Here is a 17660-nt window from a genome sequence, read left to right on the forward strand (position 1 = left end):
CATGCGAGACGGTATCAAAAGTCTTACTAAAGTCAAGATATACCACATCTACCGCTTCCACCACATCCTCAACGCTTGTTACCCTGTCAAAGAAAGCTATTAGGTTGGTCTGACACAATTTGTCTTGACAAATCTATGTTATTACTTATCACCTTCCTTATTATCTTCTAGGTGTTTGCAAATCGATTGCTTAATTATTTGCTCCATTAACTTTCCATGTTTTTAAGCTGATTGGTCTGTAATTCCCCAAGTTGTCCTTATTTCCCTTTTTATAGACTGGCATTATATTTGCCAATTTCCAGTCCTCTGAATTCTCTACCATCTTCCATGACTTTTTGAAGATACTCGCTAATGACTCAGATATCTCCTCAGCCAGCACCCAGAGTATTCTAGGATGTATTTCATCAGACACTGAGGTGATCTGAAGACAGCTTGTCTATGTAATTTTTAACTTGTTCTTTCCCTATTTTAGTCTCTGATCCTACCTCATTTTCACTGGCATTCACTATGTTAGATGGGCTCTTCAAAGTTCCTATGACAAAAAAACAAATATCAAAAACAGAGAAGCTAAATTACCTCTTTGCATTAGTCTTCACTTCAAAGGATGCTGATGAGATACCTAAGGTAAAATCTTGGCCCCTATTGAAGTCAATGGTAAAACTCCCATTGACTTCCTTGGGGTCAGGATTTCACCCTTACTCTTCAAGTAATAAAGATGAGACACTGTCGAAGTTTGAAGTGCCAAAAGACAAGCCGCTGGAACAAACTGAAGTACAGAAGAGCAATACATTATAAGGACTGGATGATATTTGCTTGAGAGTTCTGAAGGAATTTAAGAATGGAGAACAGATTGCTATTCCATATATCTAGAGGGTAGCAAATGCTGCACCAATCTTTTTAAAAACAAAAACCAACCCCTCGCCCCCAAAATGGTGGTTGGGGTGATCCTGGGAACTACAGATCAGTGAGCCGTGTTTCAGGACCAGGTAAAATTGGCTGAAATTATAGTTAAAACAGATTACAAAACACCTAGATTAAGCATCTTGCATGGGTAGAGAGAATGTACTGGATTAGTTCTGATCCGGTATGCTAGTTCTTATTCCCCTTACTGCCCAAACAAGTGATATGTCCTCTTCCAATTACAAGATATTCTAGATTAACAACAAGATCCTCTGAATAGAATTACATTAAATATATTGTACATTAAGTAAAAGAACATTTTCAAGTAAAAGAAAATTGCCACTCAAGTACTCTTCATTAGCAGATTGCTGTAAAAATGGATACCTCTACATGTCGCCAAGAATATTATTTAAAAGAGATGTGAATATTAAAGTACACGAAATACATCCTAGAATACTTAAGGAGCTGGCTGAAGAGATCTCTGACCCATTAGCAATTATCTTTGAGAACTCATGGAGGACTGGAGAGATACCTGATGACTGGAAAAGCCAAATATAGTACCTATCTATAAAAAGAGGAATAAGTACATCTCAGGGAATTCTAGACCAGTCAGCTTAACTTTGGTACCCAGAAAGATAATGGAGCAAATAATCAATCAATCAATTTGTAAGCACCTAGAAGAAAATAAAGGCAAAGTAACAGTTAACATGGATTTGTCAAGAACAAATTATGTCAAACCAACCTAATATCCTTCTTTGACAGATTAACAAGGCTTGTGGATGGGGGAGGGGAGGGGGGTGAAGCAGTAGATGTCACGTACAGTATCTCGACTTTAGTAATGCTTTTCATACTGTCTCACATGACCCTCTCACATCTATGATTCTAAGATTCTGTGCCCTGTTTCCCCCCACTTTTCACTTTATGGCAATTTATACCCCTGGGGCATAGAGAGGGAGCACTGCCTATGCTGCCCAAACACAGGAATTGCTGCTTTCCGTGGACTTAGTTCTGCCTCAGTGCAGGGGACTAGACTGAAATCCCTTCTAGTCATATATTTCTATGCTTTCTATGATTAAGAAAACATCCCAAAGAAATGCCAAGATTGTGCTACATCTCTTATACCTTCTCACCCACTTACTATAAAAGAGTTAAAAAACTGCTGTCTTTCAGAGAAAGGGCAATGTTAGTTTAAAATATACAGTACTGAGCTATTAATAAGGAAAAGGTTGAGATGTAAGTGATCACAACTTCTTGGTAGATACTTGTGTATTTGATAATTTATTGTATCATTGCAGTATGTATTATTTCCATTAAATTTTTATATTTAAAATGTGAGACAAGATAGGTGAGGTAATATATTTTATAGGACCAACTTCAGTTGGTGAGAGAGAGAATTTTTCGAGCTTACCCAGAGCTCTTCTTCAGGTCCGGGAAACATACTCAGTGTCACAGCTAAATAAAATTTACCTCCCAGGCTAATCTTTTGAAAGTGTTGTACAGGTTTCCTTTGAAATCCTCAAAGAAAACCTTCAAAACATCTTCAAAAGACAAGCCTAGGACAGTAGTTCTCAAACTTTTGTACCGGTGACCCCTTTCACATAGCAAGCCTCTGAGTGAGACCCCCCCCCCAAAAAAATTAAAAACAAACACTTTTTTTATATAAAACACCATTATAAATGCTGGAGGCAAAGTCCCCAGTTTGAGAACCACTGGCTTAGGAGGTTAATTCATAACTTTGCTAGACACTAACAAACATGGACTGAATGGAGAGACTGGATTTATGGCTTATTACAACAGTCTACAGTCCACTAAACCCATCCCACAGCTTCGCCCTACCCCAAATGACTGGAGAGGTGTTAACAGGCCACTTAACACACATTTCAAGGGGCCATTCAAGGTGAACTACTTCTGCTAAACAATCTGTTCTACCTTGTATTTTGCTGTGATGCTCTGAGTACGGGCAAGTCTACACTACAAAATTAAGTCAACTTAAGTTACATCGATGTACAGCGCCTGCAGTAATTAAATTGATTTTGCACGTCCACACTAGCTCCTTTTGTCAGTGGTGCGCCTCCTCACTAGGAGCTCTTGCACCAATTTAACTGTCAGTGTGGGGCACTGACAGCCCGAGCTCTGGTGTGGTGGGGCTCTGGCTGTCTGGCAGCAGGGACTGACAGCTAGAACAGTCTGATGTAAGCAATGCAGTGTCTACATTACACTGTTAGTGACCTAACTACATCAACCCAAGTACTATGCTTCTCATGGAGGTGGAGTTATTAATTCAGTGCAGGGGGAGACTTTCATCGGTGGGAGCAACACTGCAGTGTAGATGCTTACAGAGTTAGGTCAATGTAATTGTAGTGTAGACCAAGCATGCATTTACTAGACCTGAAGAAGAGCTCTGTGTAAGCTCAAAAGCTGGTCTCTCTCATCAGCAGACATCAGTCCAACAAAAGATATTACCTCACCCACTTTGTCTCTCTAGTATCCTGGGACTAACTTGACTACAACAACGTATTTAAAATGTTACATGTAAAAAACATCCTAGCTGCTGCCACATAATGACAGACATTTTTTTAACAACCATATGCATTAGATTATAAATTATGTATTATTAAAGCTAAATTTTACATAAGCTGTACTTTTGACATAGTGACCCGTCCCCCTGAAACATGTAAATTGTTGTGACCTGGTTGTAGTTTTTCCACATCTATCAGAAATGCTTACTAAATAAATGACTACCCTTATGAAACAGATTATAAAAAACAAACTGTAAATTATTTAGTGCATATTCCATCTATGCCGATTGGGATGATTATTTTTGTAAATTAAGAACGCTGGTAACACTGTCCATCACACTGAGTGTTGCACTGGGAACTACTGCTGCTACTGATCTGCCGTGTCTCCTTGGTCTCTGTCTCAGCCTGCCCACCTGCCAAATGGGGATAAGTATACCTACCTAGCAGAAGTACTGTGAAGATGAATTCATGTCTGTTTATAAAGAGAGTACAAAGCTATGTAAAATGGTAAAACGTCTTCCACGTGAGTGAGGGAAAGGGAGGTATAAACCTTGCCATTATATAATCAGTTTTTCATCTGGTTTGGGGGGGAAAAAAACAGCTATTTCCAGAGACTAGAAATATTGCTGTGACACAACTCTAAGAACCTGCAAGGATATACTTAGAAAATAATCTGTAAACTATACAAACAAACATGCAAACTTCCACTTTCACAAAAGTGAATTAACTAGGCCAATGTTGGTCCATTTTTTTCCCTTTATCCACTGTTTAAATCACCTACATTAAGAGGAAAAATATGAATGCACAGAGAAGGCAATATAAGCAAAATGCAAAAGGAACTCTGTACTTGTATTGCAATTTGCATTTTAATTATTGTAAATTCATGTAGTTTACTGAAATAACCCTCTTAGCATCTAGTGCTTTTCCCCATAATACCAAGTAACAGTCATCAGGAAATTAAGAGTTTAGAATACTTTAATAAAGTTAAATTAAACTATTTGGCAGACAAATGACTAATATGGGACTAGATCTGCAGCTGCTCTGTGTATAAAACTTCCTCTGACATGAATAGGAGTTCAATACATGCAGCTGCAAACTCAAGTGTTTGAACAGTGGCACTTAAGTTATGTTTTATAAAAACATAGATTAACCTTATTCTTAATCATGAGTCACACTGCATTTAATGTGCAGAAATTTGCATATTTAAGAGGTTAAGGGGGCAACATGGAGAGTCCCTATGCATAGGAATAACACAAGGGAGCCTATGGGAAAGAGTTTTAGACTGGGGTAAACCAACAGAAACTCTGAATCATGAACAAATAAAAGTTTAGTTCTAGGTTAAGTCTTCACGGGGGGGGGGGGGGAAGAAGAAGAGGTGTTTTATTAATTTGGGGTAGCTAACTCGGATTACATTAGCAGTGCAGACAATGCAAATGGCATTTAACTAGGGTTAGCAGCTTGAGTTATAGCCTATACAATACCTGGGGTTGAATTCAAGCTGCTAACTTGAGTTATTAGTTGAAGTTGTGTCTTCACTACAATGTTAGCCCAAGTTAACAATACACATGTGTGTGTGTGCGCGCGCGTGCGCATGCACAATAGAGACATACCCTTAGAAATTAAAAGGTTACATGTGCCAGAGAGCATCCAGGCTATGTCTACACAAGGATAAAAGACCCGCAGCACTACTGCAGCTGGCCTGCATCAGTTGACTTGGGCTTGAGGGGCTCGGGCTGCAGGGCTGAAAAATTGTTGTATAGTTTCAGGTTTGGGCTGGAGCTCGAGCTCTGGGACCCTCCACCCTCGCAGGGTCCCACAGCTTGGGTTCCAGCCCAAGCCCGAATGTCTATACAACAATTTTTCAGCCCGGCAGCCCAAGCCCCGTGAGTTTGAGTCAGCTGACCAAGGCCAGCTGCAGGTTTTTTTAATCTCTGTGTAGACATACCCTCAGAGTCAAAAACTCACACAAATAATGCTATGTTGAATACTTATGACCTTCGGAGCATCCCAGTGTCAGAGGGCAAAGAACTCAATGGTATCAGGTAATGAGTTTCAGTTGGACTGACCAATTCAGTGTACCCCAACTCATTATGGTTATAATCTGTATCTGAAAAGATGCCATGTAAGATATCCTTGGAAAACTACTAACTCACAGATCATTAATATTCATGCATAATGGATACACAGAGTGTACATAAAAAGTTATGAATATATGCTGAAATTACGGAAGGCATGTCACGGGAGTTGGTAAACAGGTCTGCCTAGATAAAGGAATATGTATTTGATTCTCTGACCAGCCCAGTCTTCAGGCAAAGACAACAAAGGTCCATTTTTACAGATTAGGTAAACAAAACTATTAAGCTACCAACAAGTGGGGGAAGAAAGAATGTAGAGCTTCCTTTACTATCAGACGCCATGTCACCTTCTTCACAGTTTGAATAAACTTTACTTTGAGGGGTAACCTCAGAAGATTCCATTTCAAAGGCTTACTGATCTATAAAGGCAGGTGGGCTGAATCTCCAGTGATAAACAATTGAATCAACTGATTGTATACATTGTACAAGCGTATAAAATGAGGGTTTTTTTCTGGAAGCTAATGGCACAGTGGTGATCAATATCATTGTGAAAAGTACATATTAATACTATATGAGAAATATGAATACTTAATGATATTACGCTTTAAAGTCTGTGGCCAAACAGGGAGAAACAGGTTCCCTCCCAGACAGGAGAGATGGCAGCTCTTTACCTATGTAAATTAAGCAACGTGTGACCAAAAACAATGGAAGTCTCATTTACATAGAAATCAACAAGGGGATGAGAAGACACGGGAAGAAAAAACAGCAGGAGATCATCCTGCCTCTTGAAACAAAGTTACTGAACTTTGGAAGATATAAGCAAAGACAGAAGTCATCTTTGGCATCCATCTCAAGACAGACACAAGGGAACAGAGCTTTTGCAACCTAAGAAAGATGGGTCCCTTCAATCAAAGGAATGGGGTTTGAAGTCTCTGGAATCTGAACATAGGTGAGAAGCATGCTTTGGCAAAGATCTTTCACCCTCTGTGGAAGGTCCTGACTGAGGAGAAGCTAGCCATGGCTGGGAAGAATGAAGACTGGTCAGAGAAACCATCTTGAACAAAGCCTGTACCATGCTAGATTAAGTTTTAGATTTTTAGATGTGTGTTTTCACATTTATTTGCTTGTAACCCTATATTTATTCCTTTTACTTGGCATCCCTTATCTATGTTCTATTGTTAATGAATTTGTTTTATTTTTACTATAAAGCAATTCAGTGCTGTGTTTAAAGGGAAGGGTATATTAACCCCAGTTAATAAGCTGTGATGTGCTTTTTGTCTCTTTACAAGAACAAATGAACCATATTATTTCAGGACAGGGAGTGTGTTGGGGTCACCGTGCTGGTTGTTAACCAAGCCAGAGTAGGGCTGTAGATTGTTTGCTGGGGTCAGAGTTGCTGAACTAGTGCTGTCTAGCACAGTGGTCTCCAAAGTGGGGTGTGCACGCAAGAAGATCCTTAGGGGTGCGCGGCAGGAGGAGGGTTTTTTGTTTTTCTTCGTCCGAGCGGCGCTTTTTTTCTTTTTTTTGCGCTTCGGTAGTTCGGGCGGGAGTCCGAGCGGCAGCTGCTTCTTTTTTTTTTTGCTTTGGCAAAAATGGTAGAGCCGGCGCAGCAGGGGGTGCGTGCTCAAATTTTTTACCGATAGGGGGTGCGCGATCAAAAAAGCTTGGAGACCACTGGTCTAGCACACAGACCCTTCAGGGTGTGAGCTGCATGCTTGTAGGCTGGGTGTGAGCATTGTAAGGCAGGTTGCAGGGCAAGTCGTGACCACCCCTCCTTGGTCTAGATTGCCTCCCCAAGACTCATGGACTACAGGATTTTAAATACAAATACCTAAAATGAACTGATTTATACACTGAATGTAATGCAATGAGTGCAATATGGAATAACGTGCTCATTAAATATGGCTTAAATACAAGACCTATCAAACCACATTCAGCCTCTATCAAAGAGCAGTTAGCCTCAGGCAGAAAAGTGAAATAACATACTGCAATTATTAATTATAATCCTGTCAGTGAGGCAAATTTGTTGGAACGTTTGTAAACAACTTCCCAGCTCTGGGGGGGGATGCTATTGCAATGTCTTGCCTATTGCAAACTACAGTCAAAGTTTCTCTACACCACCTTTAATCACAAACATAGTTAAATATATAAGATTTTTAAGAGTTTGATTCCTGAAAATCTTTTCACACATTGTCTACTGCTTGTACTTTTTTCATCATTTGTTCCTGAAAAGCTGACATTGATCAAGTTGCAACTGCAATCACTGCAATTATATAGAGAGATATCCCCAGTGCATAGTGTTATAGACAGATATAAGGACGGTAATTATGAACTACTGTCAGATGGTAAAATGTATGTATTGATATGCTGAAATGTGAAAAGGTAATTATGAGAGAGTCAATGGTTTATCTGAGATTTTCAAAACCTTAGGGAACCAATGATCTTATATTAGAAGTATATTCGCTACTCAGTGTGCACAAGTAACTCACACCAATGCTAATGGGATTTATATCTGCATATGAAGAAGAAACCATATTACTTAATGCAAGATGTTTTACCTAATTATTTTACTAAACTTTGACTAAATTTAGTGAAATCTGCACACCCTTTTCTTTCTTTTAATAATTTTGTTACTTGCTGAATGTGGAACAGGTAGATGTATTCTATTATGTTTTGATTTCTTAATCATCAGTCGATTTGTCCACTGAAAAGCTTTTTTGCTACAGAAATTATCTGAAACTGTCATACAGGTAGCAAAAGCTCATGATATATAAATGATATTGGTTTTTCACTTCAATCAGCTGTTAACCAGCTGAGACAACCAACTGACAGATTTCCTTCCAGAAATGTGGTTTGTGCAACCAAACTCCATGGAATTAAACTTGGTGCCTAAAATAGCTGACTCTGTGAATCCTTGTTCCCTTCAAAATCATACAGACAGAATCACAGGATCTGTTATTCATGAGATTCTCTCTTCCTTACAAAGTGCTCAAAGAATGACAACTTTGAGAACTACTGTTTTCTGTGCTTATTCAGCCTTAAATAGAAATGCAATGGAGGAAGAAAGATGTATATTTTGTCACAATCACAAAGGCTAGACTTTCATCCATGATCAAACCCTTAGGCATTTCCCAGAGCTAGGGAACATAAATTCTCACTTTGGTGACTAGCTCAGTTTGTTTATTAATTCTTGACACAGAACAGAATACATCACACATCCTGAAATGAGGAGATACAGGAAACTGAACTTAAAGTATACACTTGCTGTTACAGCAACAATAGCCTTTCTGCTTAGAAGACAAATGCCAACATAACCTATACTCCCTGAAGTGCCAATGTTTTGGAGTTTTTAAAATTATCTTCTAAAAACATTAATATTAATCACAAGCCAAAAAGCTAACTTACTCAAATATAGTCAGAAAGTAGTTTAATTTCAGGTTTATGATTGTGTTACAAATGCTCTGCAAGCCTCCCAACTAGAAGGTTGTGGGGTTTTTGTTTTGGTTTTGTATTTTTTTGTTTGAAAGAGTTACTTAATTTCTTTTCCTTTTCCTGGCCTGAAGACTCATTAAAATTTGGCTCCACTTAAACCCCAACATTATAAAATAGCAGAAAGTATAATTTCTGGTAATGTGAACATTTTTCATGATAATTTGTTTGATGTGATGGTAATCTGATTTAATGTCAAACCAACAAAACATCTAGAACAGTTACTTTCAAATGAAACCTTTTGTGTGGACCACACACATACAACCCACCACTAACAGGATTTTAGCATGCAATTACACAAAACTAGTGGTAAACAGAACCCTGTAGAAAAAATATTGTGGCCTGAGAATCACAGCTGCATTTACCTTGGCACAATACAGATTTATATATTTAACAATATTTAGTGTGGCAAATACCCTCTTGGCTGGATAATTTCATCTCACCAAATTCTGCTGTTTTCAAGTAAACTCTCAGATCTTTATACCGAATTGAAAAACAGGTGAAACATCAAGATATGCATTCATATTGTACAGTAGCTGGGATTTCATAAAATACTTTTCAACGTGATCTAAACTGAATAGAAAAAAACAAATCTCAACATTTTAGGATGAGTACTTGATTTAAAGATATTACAAAAACAACCACCAAGTATCCATGGAGGTCTTTGAGGAGGACAATCCCTTCACCGACCAATGACCTTCTAAGCATTTTCACTATTAAACACAGCAGCAGATCCATAAACCAAAGCATTTTTGCTCTCAACTGCTGAACCTGAACTGCCGCCTATAGCTATAAAATCCAAAGCGTTCTCAGTGTTCTCCAAGGAGAAAAATGTTTACAGATCAAACAAAAACAAACTAACACTTTATCTCCTTCTGTCCCTGACCCTAAAAGACCCAAATGCTCAGACAATGAGAAACCAACTAGGCTGATGCCTTTTTGTTAGTGGAAAACATGCTCACCGAAAGATAACTGCTAGCATCCACGTTGTCTGTGATGGTCTGACGTTCTCCCCGCTGGTTAATCTTCCTAAACCTTCGTCGAGACTGCCTGAGGGGAACTTCTCTTTGCAGGATATTCTCTTCATTGTCTTTGGAATTCTCCACCTGAAACACATGTTCAGGATCTTGGTTAAACATCCAATTCTTCCATATTATTGAAAGTCGGTGGAGTCTTATTAAGCTCATGAGGAAGGCATTAACATTAGCTAAGAACAGTTAAGTCTTTCTTAGGAAACAGACTACACAAATTTCTTAAGCAAATGCTACGTGTCTTGAAATTATGTTATTACAATGAGCTGGAGGCCACAGTTTCCTTCCAGGAAACAGTGTTTAAAAAAAAAAAAGTCCGTCTCCCCCCCCCACACACACACACGCATACATATCCTTTAGACAAAATCACTTACAAGTAGTAAAGACTTCTCGTTGCACTTACATACGAAACCATAACAATTAAAATAATTATATATTGCTCAGTTCAAGGGGCATCATCAACTCAAAAAAATACATTTGAAAATTTTTAACTCCCTATGGTTACAAGGTTGCTCATTAAAACATGTTAGCTTGTTTGTTTTAAATAATATAATATGATTTTACAAAGTCTTTGCAGTGTAGACAGGGTACATCATGCTCAAAAACGTGTTAGGATTGTCCATGACCAGCTAGGTCCTAGCCCAGCCATCCAACAACTATCAGATCTCACCCTTTATTAATGACCACTTCACTGAACAAATATAAAACAACTTTAAAAAGAAATAAATAGAAACTGCCGTGAGCGTTTCACAGTCAACTTTATTTGTGTATAAATTTTTTAAAAAAGCAGTGTATTTAAACATATGAACACAGGTAAACAATATTAAGTACTATACTTGTATCTAGCTTGTTCCAATTCCTTCCCCCACCCCCCCCTATAAGAAGCAGGCCCATCCTTCCACATTTCCTTCTGGTGTCTTGGAAAAACATATCACAGCAGGAAACAGAACAGACATGTATATACAAATAAGGCTACATCCACGCAAAGAATTCTTCTAACCGATCTTTAATACATAGCAGTTTCTACTTTCTTATTTCACATATTTAAAAGATTTAAATTTGGAAATTCAAAAACACAGCTATAAAAAATTCCTACTGAAACAGAGACTGGCAGCTTTATTGAATCTTAGCAGTCATCTCAGTATACCTTCGTAAATTTACTCAGGTTCAGAAGTGTACAAGGAGGAATGGAAACAAAAAAGAGACAAAAAGAGTTGGAAGACAGTAAATAAGCAAGTAACTAAGAACACAGAAGTTATTCATGAATATGTTAAAACACAACTCACATTCTACATTAACTGAGGCAGCAGGTCTCTATGTCAGGGGAGAGAATATAAATAATCCTTTACATTTTAAACTTTTTTTTTTTTTAAATACGGAGAAAAAAATAACATCACTTGAAAACAGACAGTATAATTTCCTTTCTAGCAAGGCAATATACGAGACATTATGCTCATGACTGGTGAACTGACCAGGCGGACGCAAATCTGACATCACAGCTGGGAACAATACAAAAATTTCAACCTCACACCACACTGGTACCAAAAAGGAGGCCACTTAGCAGGTGTCCCATTAGCATTTAACAATATTTCACAGGGATTTTATTATAGGTTTGCAAAGGCAGAGGTAAAAGACTAAAGCAAAAATTGGGTTTTTACTTAGTGATAACACCACTGTCAGACCCATGAAAGTGGCCATGGCCAAAATCCTGAAGTTTAGCTTCTTATAAAGTTGTCCTATTAAAGTAGCTAAAATAATGAACTAAACTTCATTTCATCTTACATGTGCACACACAAACACACAATATATGCAGTGCTTTACTAAATGTATTATATGCTTCTAGAGTCAGGAACGGCAGAAGCTTCCTAAAAGTGGGGGGGCCACCGGCGCCCGAAACCATGGCCTCGCCTCCCCACACCACCCCTTCCCGAGGCCATGACCCTTCTCCTCAAGGCCCCGCCCCCATGCCGCCTCTTTCCCCCGAGGCCCAGCACTGCCTCTTTCCCCTGAGGCCATGCCCCCTGCTCACTCCTCTCCACCCTTTCCCTTACGTCCCATCACTCACCCTTACCACCAGTAAAAAGTGGTGCGACCATGACCCCCGGGGCCTTCCCTGTTCTGATGCCCCTGTCTAGAGTCCAATGAGCTGTTAAGTAGTTAGGACAAGGTGCTTAGCTTCGTTGCACAGACGACAATCGGAACTGAGGGTGTTCAGCACCTTGCAGGAGCAGACACAACAATATATAATTTTGACACGGAAGTTCACAACATGACTGACTGTTCCATTTTCAGAGAGCCTGAAGACTGTGGCAAAATAATACTGTACTATACTGTGAGAGGAAGCTATTTTTCTTCCCTCATTCTAACTGAAAACTAAGCAAATTAGGCATGAAAATGTTTTTGCTTTCTGTTAAGAACTAATCAATCAACTGTTAGTGGAAACTAAGTAACTGAGGCACCTGCTTCCTTCAACTGAAAAGAAATACCAAAAAAGCTGGGAAGCCCTTTGTACTACAGCATATGTAAGCATCCTATTTTCTACAGAATTCTGATTCCCATCCCATCCAAAGCAGTAGAAGTCTCAAAACCTACAATAGTAGGCTATATTAAAGCAACCTTTATAGGTAGTTAGAGTTAATAAATGATCAATCAATTGTTGTAGAATCCAGCAAGTCAATAGATTGGTTATAACCATGACTTATAACCATCTACAACAGCTTCCACCAATGTGTTTATTATAGGCAGTGCAAGTAGTGATGCCTATAGTTAACATTGCCTGACACTTCCTAGTACAGGGGTCGGCAACCTTTCAGAAGTGGTGTGCGAGTCTTCATTTATTCACTCTAATTTAAGGTTTCGGGTGCCAGTAATACATTTGAATGTTTTTTAGAAGGTCTCTTTCTATAAGTCTATAATATATAACTAAACTATTGTTGTATGTAAAGTTTTTTAAAATGTTTAAGAAGCTTCATTTAAAATTAAATTAAAATGCAGAGCCCCCCAGACCAGTGGCCAGAACCCGGGCAGTGTGAGTGCCACTGAAAATCAGCTAGCGTGCCGCCTTCGGCACACGTGCCATAGGTTGCCTACCCCTGTCCTAATATATAAAGGCTGTGTTTTTGGGTGCTTATAACTTTGCTAAACTTAAACAGGCTGAAGTTTTCCGTACTGGATGTCTGCCTCAGACAGACTTTGTTTTAAAAATTTCTGCAAAAATGATTCAGCCATTTCTGAGAAAAAGGTTAGCAAAAAAAACCAAAAAAACAAAAACCACCATTGTTTTGCCCATGTTAAAAATGTCTTCCAAGAGTAGCTCTAGCAGGGACTTGAAATCTGGCAGTGGGATCACTGTGGTGTCAATAATACAACTTTTGCCATAAAATATCCCCAAATCTGGCCACGCTATAAACCTCTAAAAATCTCATATCGCACATGCCCAGTAAAGACTTGTTAGAAGTTTGGCAGCTCAATTCTCCAAAGATTCCATCTATGCTGAACATGCTCCATTTCCTGATAGCTCCTATGGGAAGACCCGACCGCATATGCATCATCTCCACAGAGTGACTGAGCATGCTCCATCCTGGGGCTGCAGAGGTTTAGCAGGACTTTCCCTTGCAACTGCTTCTTCCACCTGTCTAGGGCCACTGTGGCACCAAGCACTGTAACTCGGGGCAGAGAGATTGTCTCTCCTGTGCTCTCAGAGTTCCTCCTGCTGATCCCAGGCAGTGTGTATTGGGGTGGGTAGGGAGGATTGAAGAGGAAAGGCTAGGAGCATGGAAGGTTGGGGAGACAGACACGGACAGAAGCAGAGGAATAGGGTAAGGGACAGGAGTGGGGTGCATAGACAGAGATGGGCACTGGGCAAGAGCTGGGGAGAGCGAAGGAAGAAGCAGCAGCAGGATAGGGAGGATGGGAATGGGCAGGAGCCAAGCTCCAGTGGAAAATATAGGATGTGATCATGTAATTAAAGACTAACATTATACCTACAAAGAAGCTGATTAAAGTTGCACAGGCAAATTTAACTCTCAAATTTCCAAACTTTTGAGTGCTTGACTTTGCAACTTTAATGTTTTAATGTCATTTTTGGGGATATAACAACCATTTATACAATACACACTCCTCATATCTGTAAAATGCTTGTAACATCTATTAATCATTATCAACCATTTATAAATAAAACCTTAATACAAAGCATTACATAGACATTTATACCCTCCACTAGCTCCTGAGGACCAAAACTGATCTACGTCTCTCAAAAATTTGAGATGCATGTCTTTAAGAAAATTAAATTGCTGGAAAAAAAATCATGGAAGAGATTAAAGTAGGAAAAAAATTATACAAAATCCAAGAATATTTCTAGCAGGGACTGAAATTCAAGCCAACCTAACTCACTATAAATTTCTCTCTTTTTTCCCTCCTCTCTGTGGTGCTCTCAACAATTCATTCTTCAGGCCAGGCTCACAGCTGCCTGAGAGGAATTATACTATATATAGGAACAGAAGGAGAAGCAAGTATTTTAGCAGAAAGGAGACCTAGCCTTTCCCATACCATTTCTCTAGTCAAAGGGGTGCTAAAATAAAATAAAATAACTCTACAAAGTGAATGGAAGCTCTTCCCCTATTTTTCTTGTTTGCGCTGACACACTTTTCACATCATATAAAGCACTGTTTGGCAAATATTTTCCATTAAAATACACTTGAAATGGTTTTGTAAAATTTGCCATTTTTCTCCATAAAATTACTATGCATGCCAGTGCTACAGGGTGAGCACAGCCAGTCCCTCATCAGCTCACTCCAACTTGACTTATTTGAAGGCAGGGGAGCAGCAGAGTGGCTTACTCACAAACATCTCCAGGACAGGAAAGTTGCACACAAGAGAACAGTAAGAGTGCCAGGAGTGGAGAGGGTTTGAGGGATACTTCCCTAGCAAGGATGATCTCCCAACAGACAGGCTCTGGGGGTTCCCACTGAGAAGAGTGGGGCTTCACACTGTCAAGAAGGACTAGAGTGGCTGTGCTGGCAGAGGGACTAAAGAGGACTGAGAAGGAGCATCGGTATGGCAGAAGACGCCAGAGTATGGTATGGAGAGACTCCCAGCAGAGGCTGATGGAAGGTCCTGTTAGGAAGAGTAAGGACTTAAGAACTATATCCACTCAGTGTGGGAAGTGGATTATATTTGGGACTTTTTGTTATGGACTGAGTTGCACTATGATTTTATTAATAAACCAACCTCAAGGAAGGATATTATTGAAGCAAGACAGTCTGAAGTGGAATCCTTGGGTTACCTAAGAGGGGAAATAGAGGCAAGCACACGTATCCTGCTATGACCCACCTTAAGAGGGAACTCCAGATGGGACCACACTCCGATAGCTATTAGTAGCAATGCTTCCACCTTTTCTAAACATTAAATAACCATTCCTTTTGTGTGCTGTTTCTTAAAGAGTATGAGCTTCATCACTCCATAGAGATGTCAATCTGCCACTGTTGTAGATATTGGAATGCGCTCACTTGTCAAACCTGATGATGGGTATTGTGAGGAGAGGTGGAGGGGGGGAAAATGGAGGAGAGATATAAGCCCTCATGCTTCATGCCATTAGCAACCTCTAATTGAGAGACATTAGGGAAAAACTTCCCATGTGGGCTGGTTATTCAAAATTATTCATTACAGGGTTTCATGCACCTTCCTCTGAAGCATCTGGTACTTGCCTGGTACTTGGAACACTAATGTGATCCTACATGGCAATTCTTATGTTCCTGTGAAAAGAATGAAGTGTTGGGGAGCCTTGAACATTCTCTATTCTCAAGAACAGAGAATCAGTTGTCTTTTGATTTCCAAAATGTGTAGCTCCACAGATGAATTGCCAACTGTCAAAGGATTAAAATACAGATACTGCAGACATGATACAGTGTTCCTGGGTAACAATATAGGTTCACTAAAATGGAAAGTTGAACCCAGCACTAAGTAAAATATATTTTGAAAACAGCTGAAAATACAGAGGATCACAGCACAGAGCCTCTAACATGCCTATTCTAGAGGATGACTTTTTGGCCCAGAGGTGGCTATAAATTTCTAGGATTAGGACATCAAAATTTAGGAGAAAATGCCTTTTTGACATAATTAGGTAGGAATAAATCAAAGAATATTGTCACACTGATGTATAGGTCAGACAGAACAGAAATAATATGGGTCTGCGGTTAGCATGTGGTAACTTCTATAAAAAGCTTTGAGTCTTGTGATATATTAGATGTGTTTTTGAAAAGTAGACCGACTCTCACAATGAGCCAGTTTTCCAAGTAAGATGAGGATGATAAACCAAAGGGAGTTAGATCACCATTATTCTCAATAGATATCATGTGATCCAACTTTAACCTAAACATGCTGAGCGGACACAAAAGATGATGAAAAAGAGTAGGTCACAGGCATACATCAAAGCAGGAAATGTATGCGACAGCAAACTATTAAAAATACAAATGAAAGGCTCATATTTTTAAAACACATCTTTGTTTTTTAAATTACACTATCTTGTAGCCATATCGTTCTTTTAATGAATCATGCCTTCTTCTCTACAAAATACATATCAACATCCATGCCTTATGTGGAATAAGAAAGCAGTAGCATGAACTAGATGATGCAAGAATAATGCTTTTATAAATACACTGCTACTAGATGTATTACAATTGAAAATTACATTTCCTAACCACCAGTTGAAAGTACAGAAACAGTAGACTAGAAAACTAATTATGTCACTGGTCAGATATTTTCCCGCACAAACAAAGAGCAATATTGCTATCAGTATGAAGAACATGGAATCTTCTGTACAGTACAGGTGTCTTCCTATCAATACCTCTTTGTACAATTAACCTAACTTTTTCTTCCACCATAATCACACAAAATTAAAGCAATTAAATAGTACAGAGGAAATCTCTCAGCATTTAAAAGAAAGGGAATATATACCTAATTTAAACACTTACAAATATATTAAAATAGCTATTAAAAGAATAGCTATACTGAAATGCTAAATTTTAAGAGGACTGGTAATATAATTTTGTATTATGCAGTGGCATCAGTCACACTGGTGCTTAGGCACAATATAAAACAATGTTCATATGCTTATTTCTCAAGAACCTTAGAGTAATCAGCTGGAAATTGAGAAAACTTGTCAATATACAAATCTGACAAGAAACAATAAATTTGTTATCTTTACACACCCACACCCATGCGTGCACCTGCTCCCTTAAACTGCAAGAGAATTTAAAATAATACATTTTTAATTAATTAAAGAGACGCTCATTTGAACTGAGGAAAATTCTTTGAATCAGGTAGAGAGAACCTACAACGATTTGACCATTTAAATCTTAGACAATACTTTTCTGAAAAGAGGTTATTTTCCTCAATAAGTTTCAAATGATACTGTTTTTAGAAAATGGAACAATAATTTTACCATTGAAACCAAACACACTGTAAGCTGAGATAATGCAGCATGCCTTACTGGACAATTAAATTGAGTTCTGAGTTCAATAAACCTCTTTCTAGGGGGGTGGTCTATTTCAATATTGCCTGCCCCCAAAAATCATGAGTCAGGACTCGGCCACCCCCACATTCATGAGCTTTTAAGAAAGACCAAAAAACTTAAATCTTATCTTCTG

General features: G+C 38.8%; 1 protein-coding gene across 7 annotated transcripts in view; it reads right to left on the minus strand.

Annotated features, from left to right (window-relative positions):
* RAPGEF6 (Rap guanine nucleotide exchange factor 6) overlaps positions 1-17660 on the minus strand; it is a 225085-nt gene that overhangs the window by 127877 nt on the left and 79548 nt on the right. For all 7 annotated transcript variants that reach the window (XM_054038150.1, XM_054038149.1, XM_054038154.1 and 4 more), the window contains one exon: positions 9946-10089. In XM_054038150.1, coding sequence (XP_053894125.1) covers positions 9946-10089 — 144 coding nt within the window. The remainder of the gene's footprint in view (positions 1-9945; positions 10090-17660) is intronic.

The sequence above is a fragment of the Malaclemys terrapin genome, chromosome 8 (assembly GCF_027887155.1).
Source record: "Malaclemys terrapin pileata isolate rMalTer1 chromosome 8, rMalTer1.hap1, whole genome shotgun sequence".
Lineage (NCBI taxonomy): Eukaryota > Metazoa > Chordata > Testudines > Emydidae > Malaclemys > Malaclemys terrapin.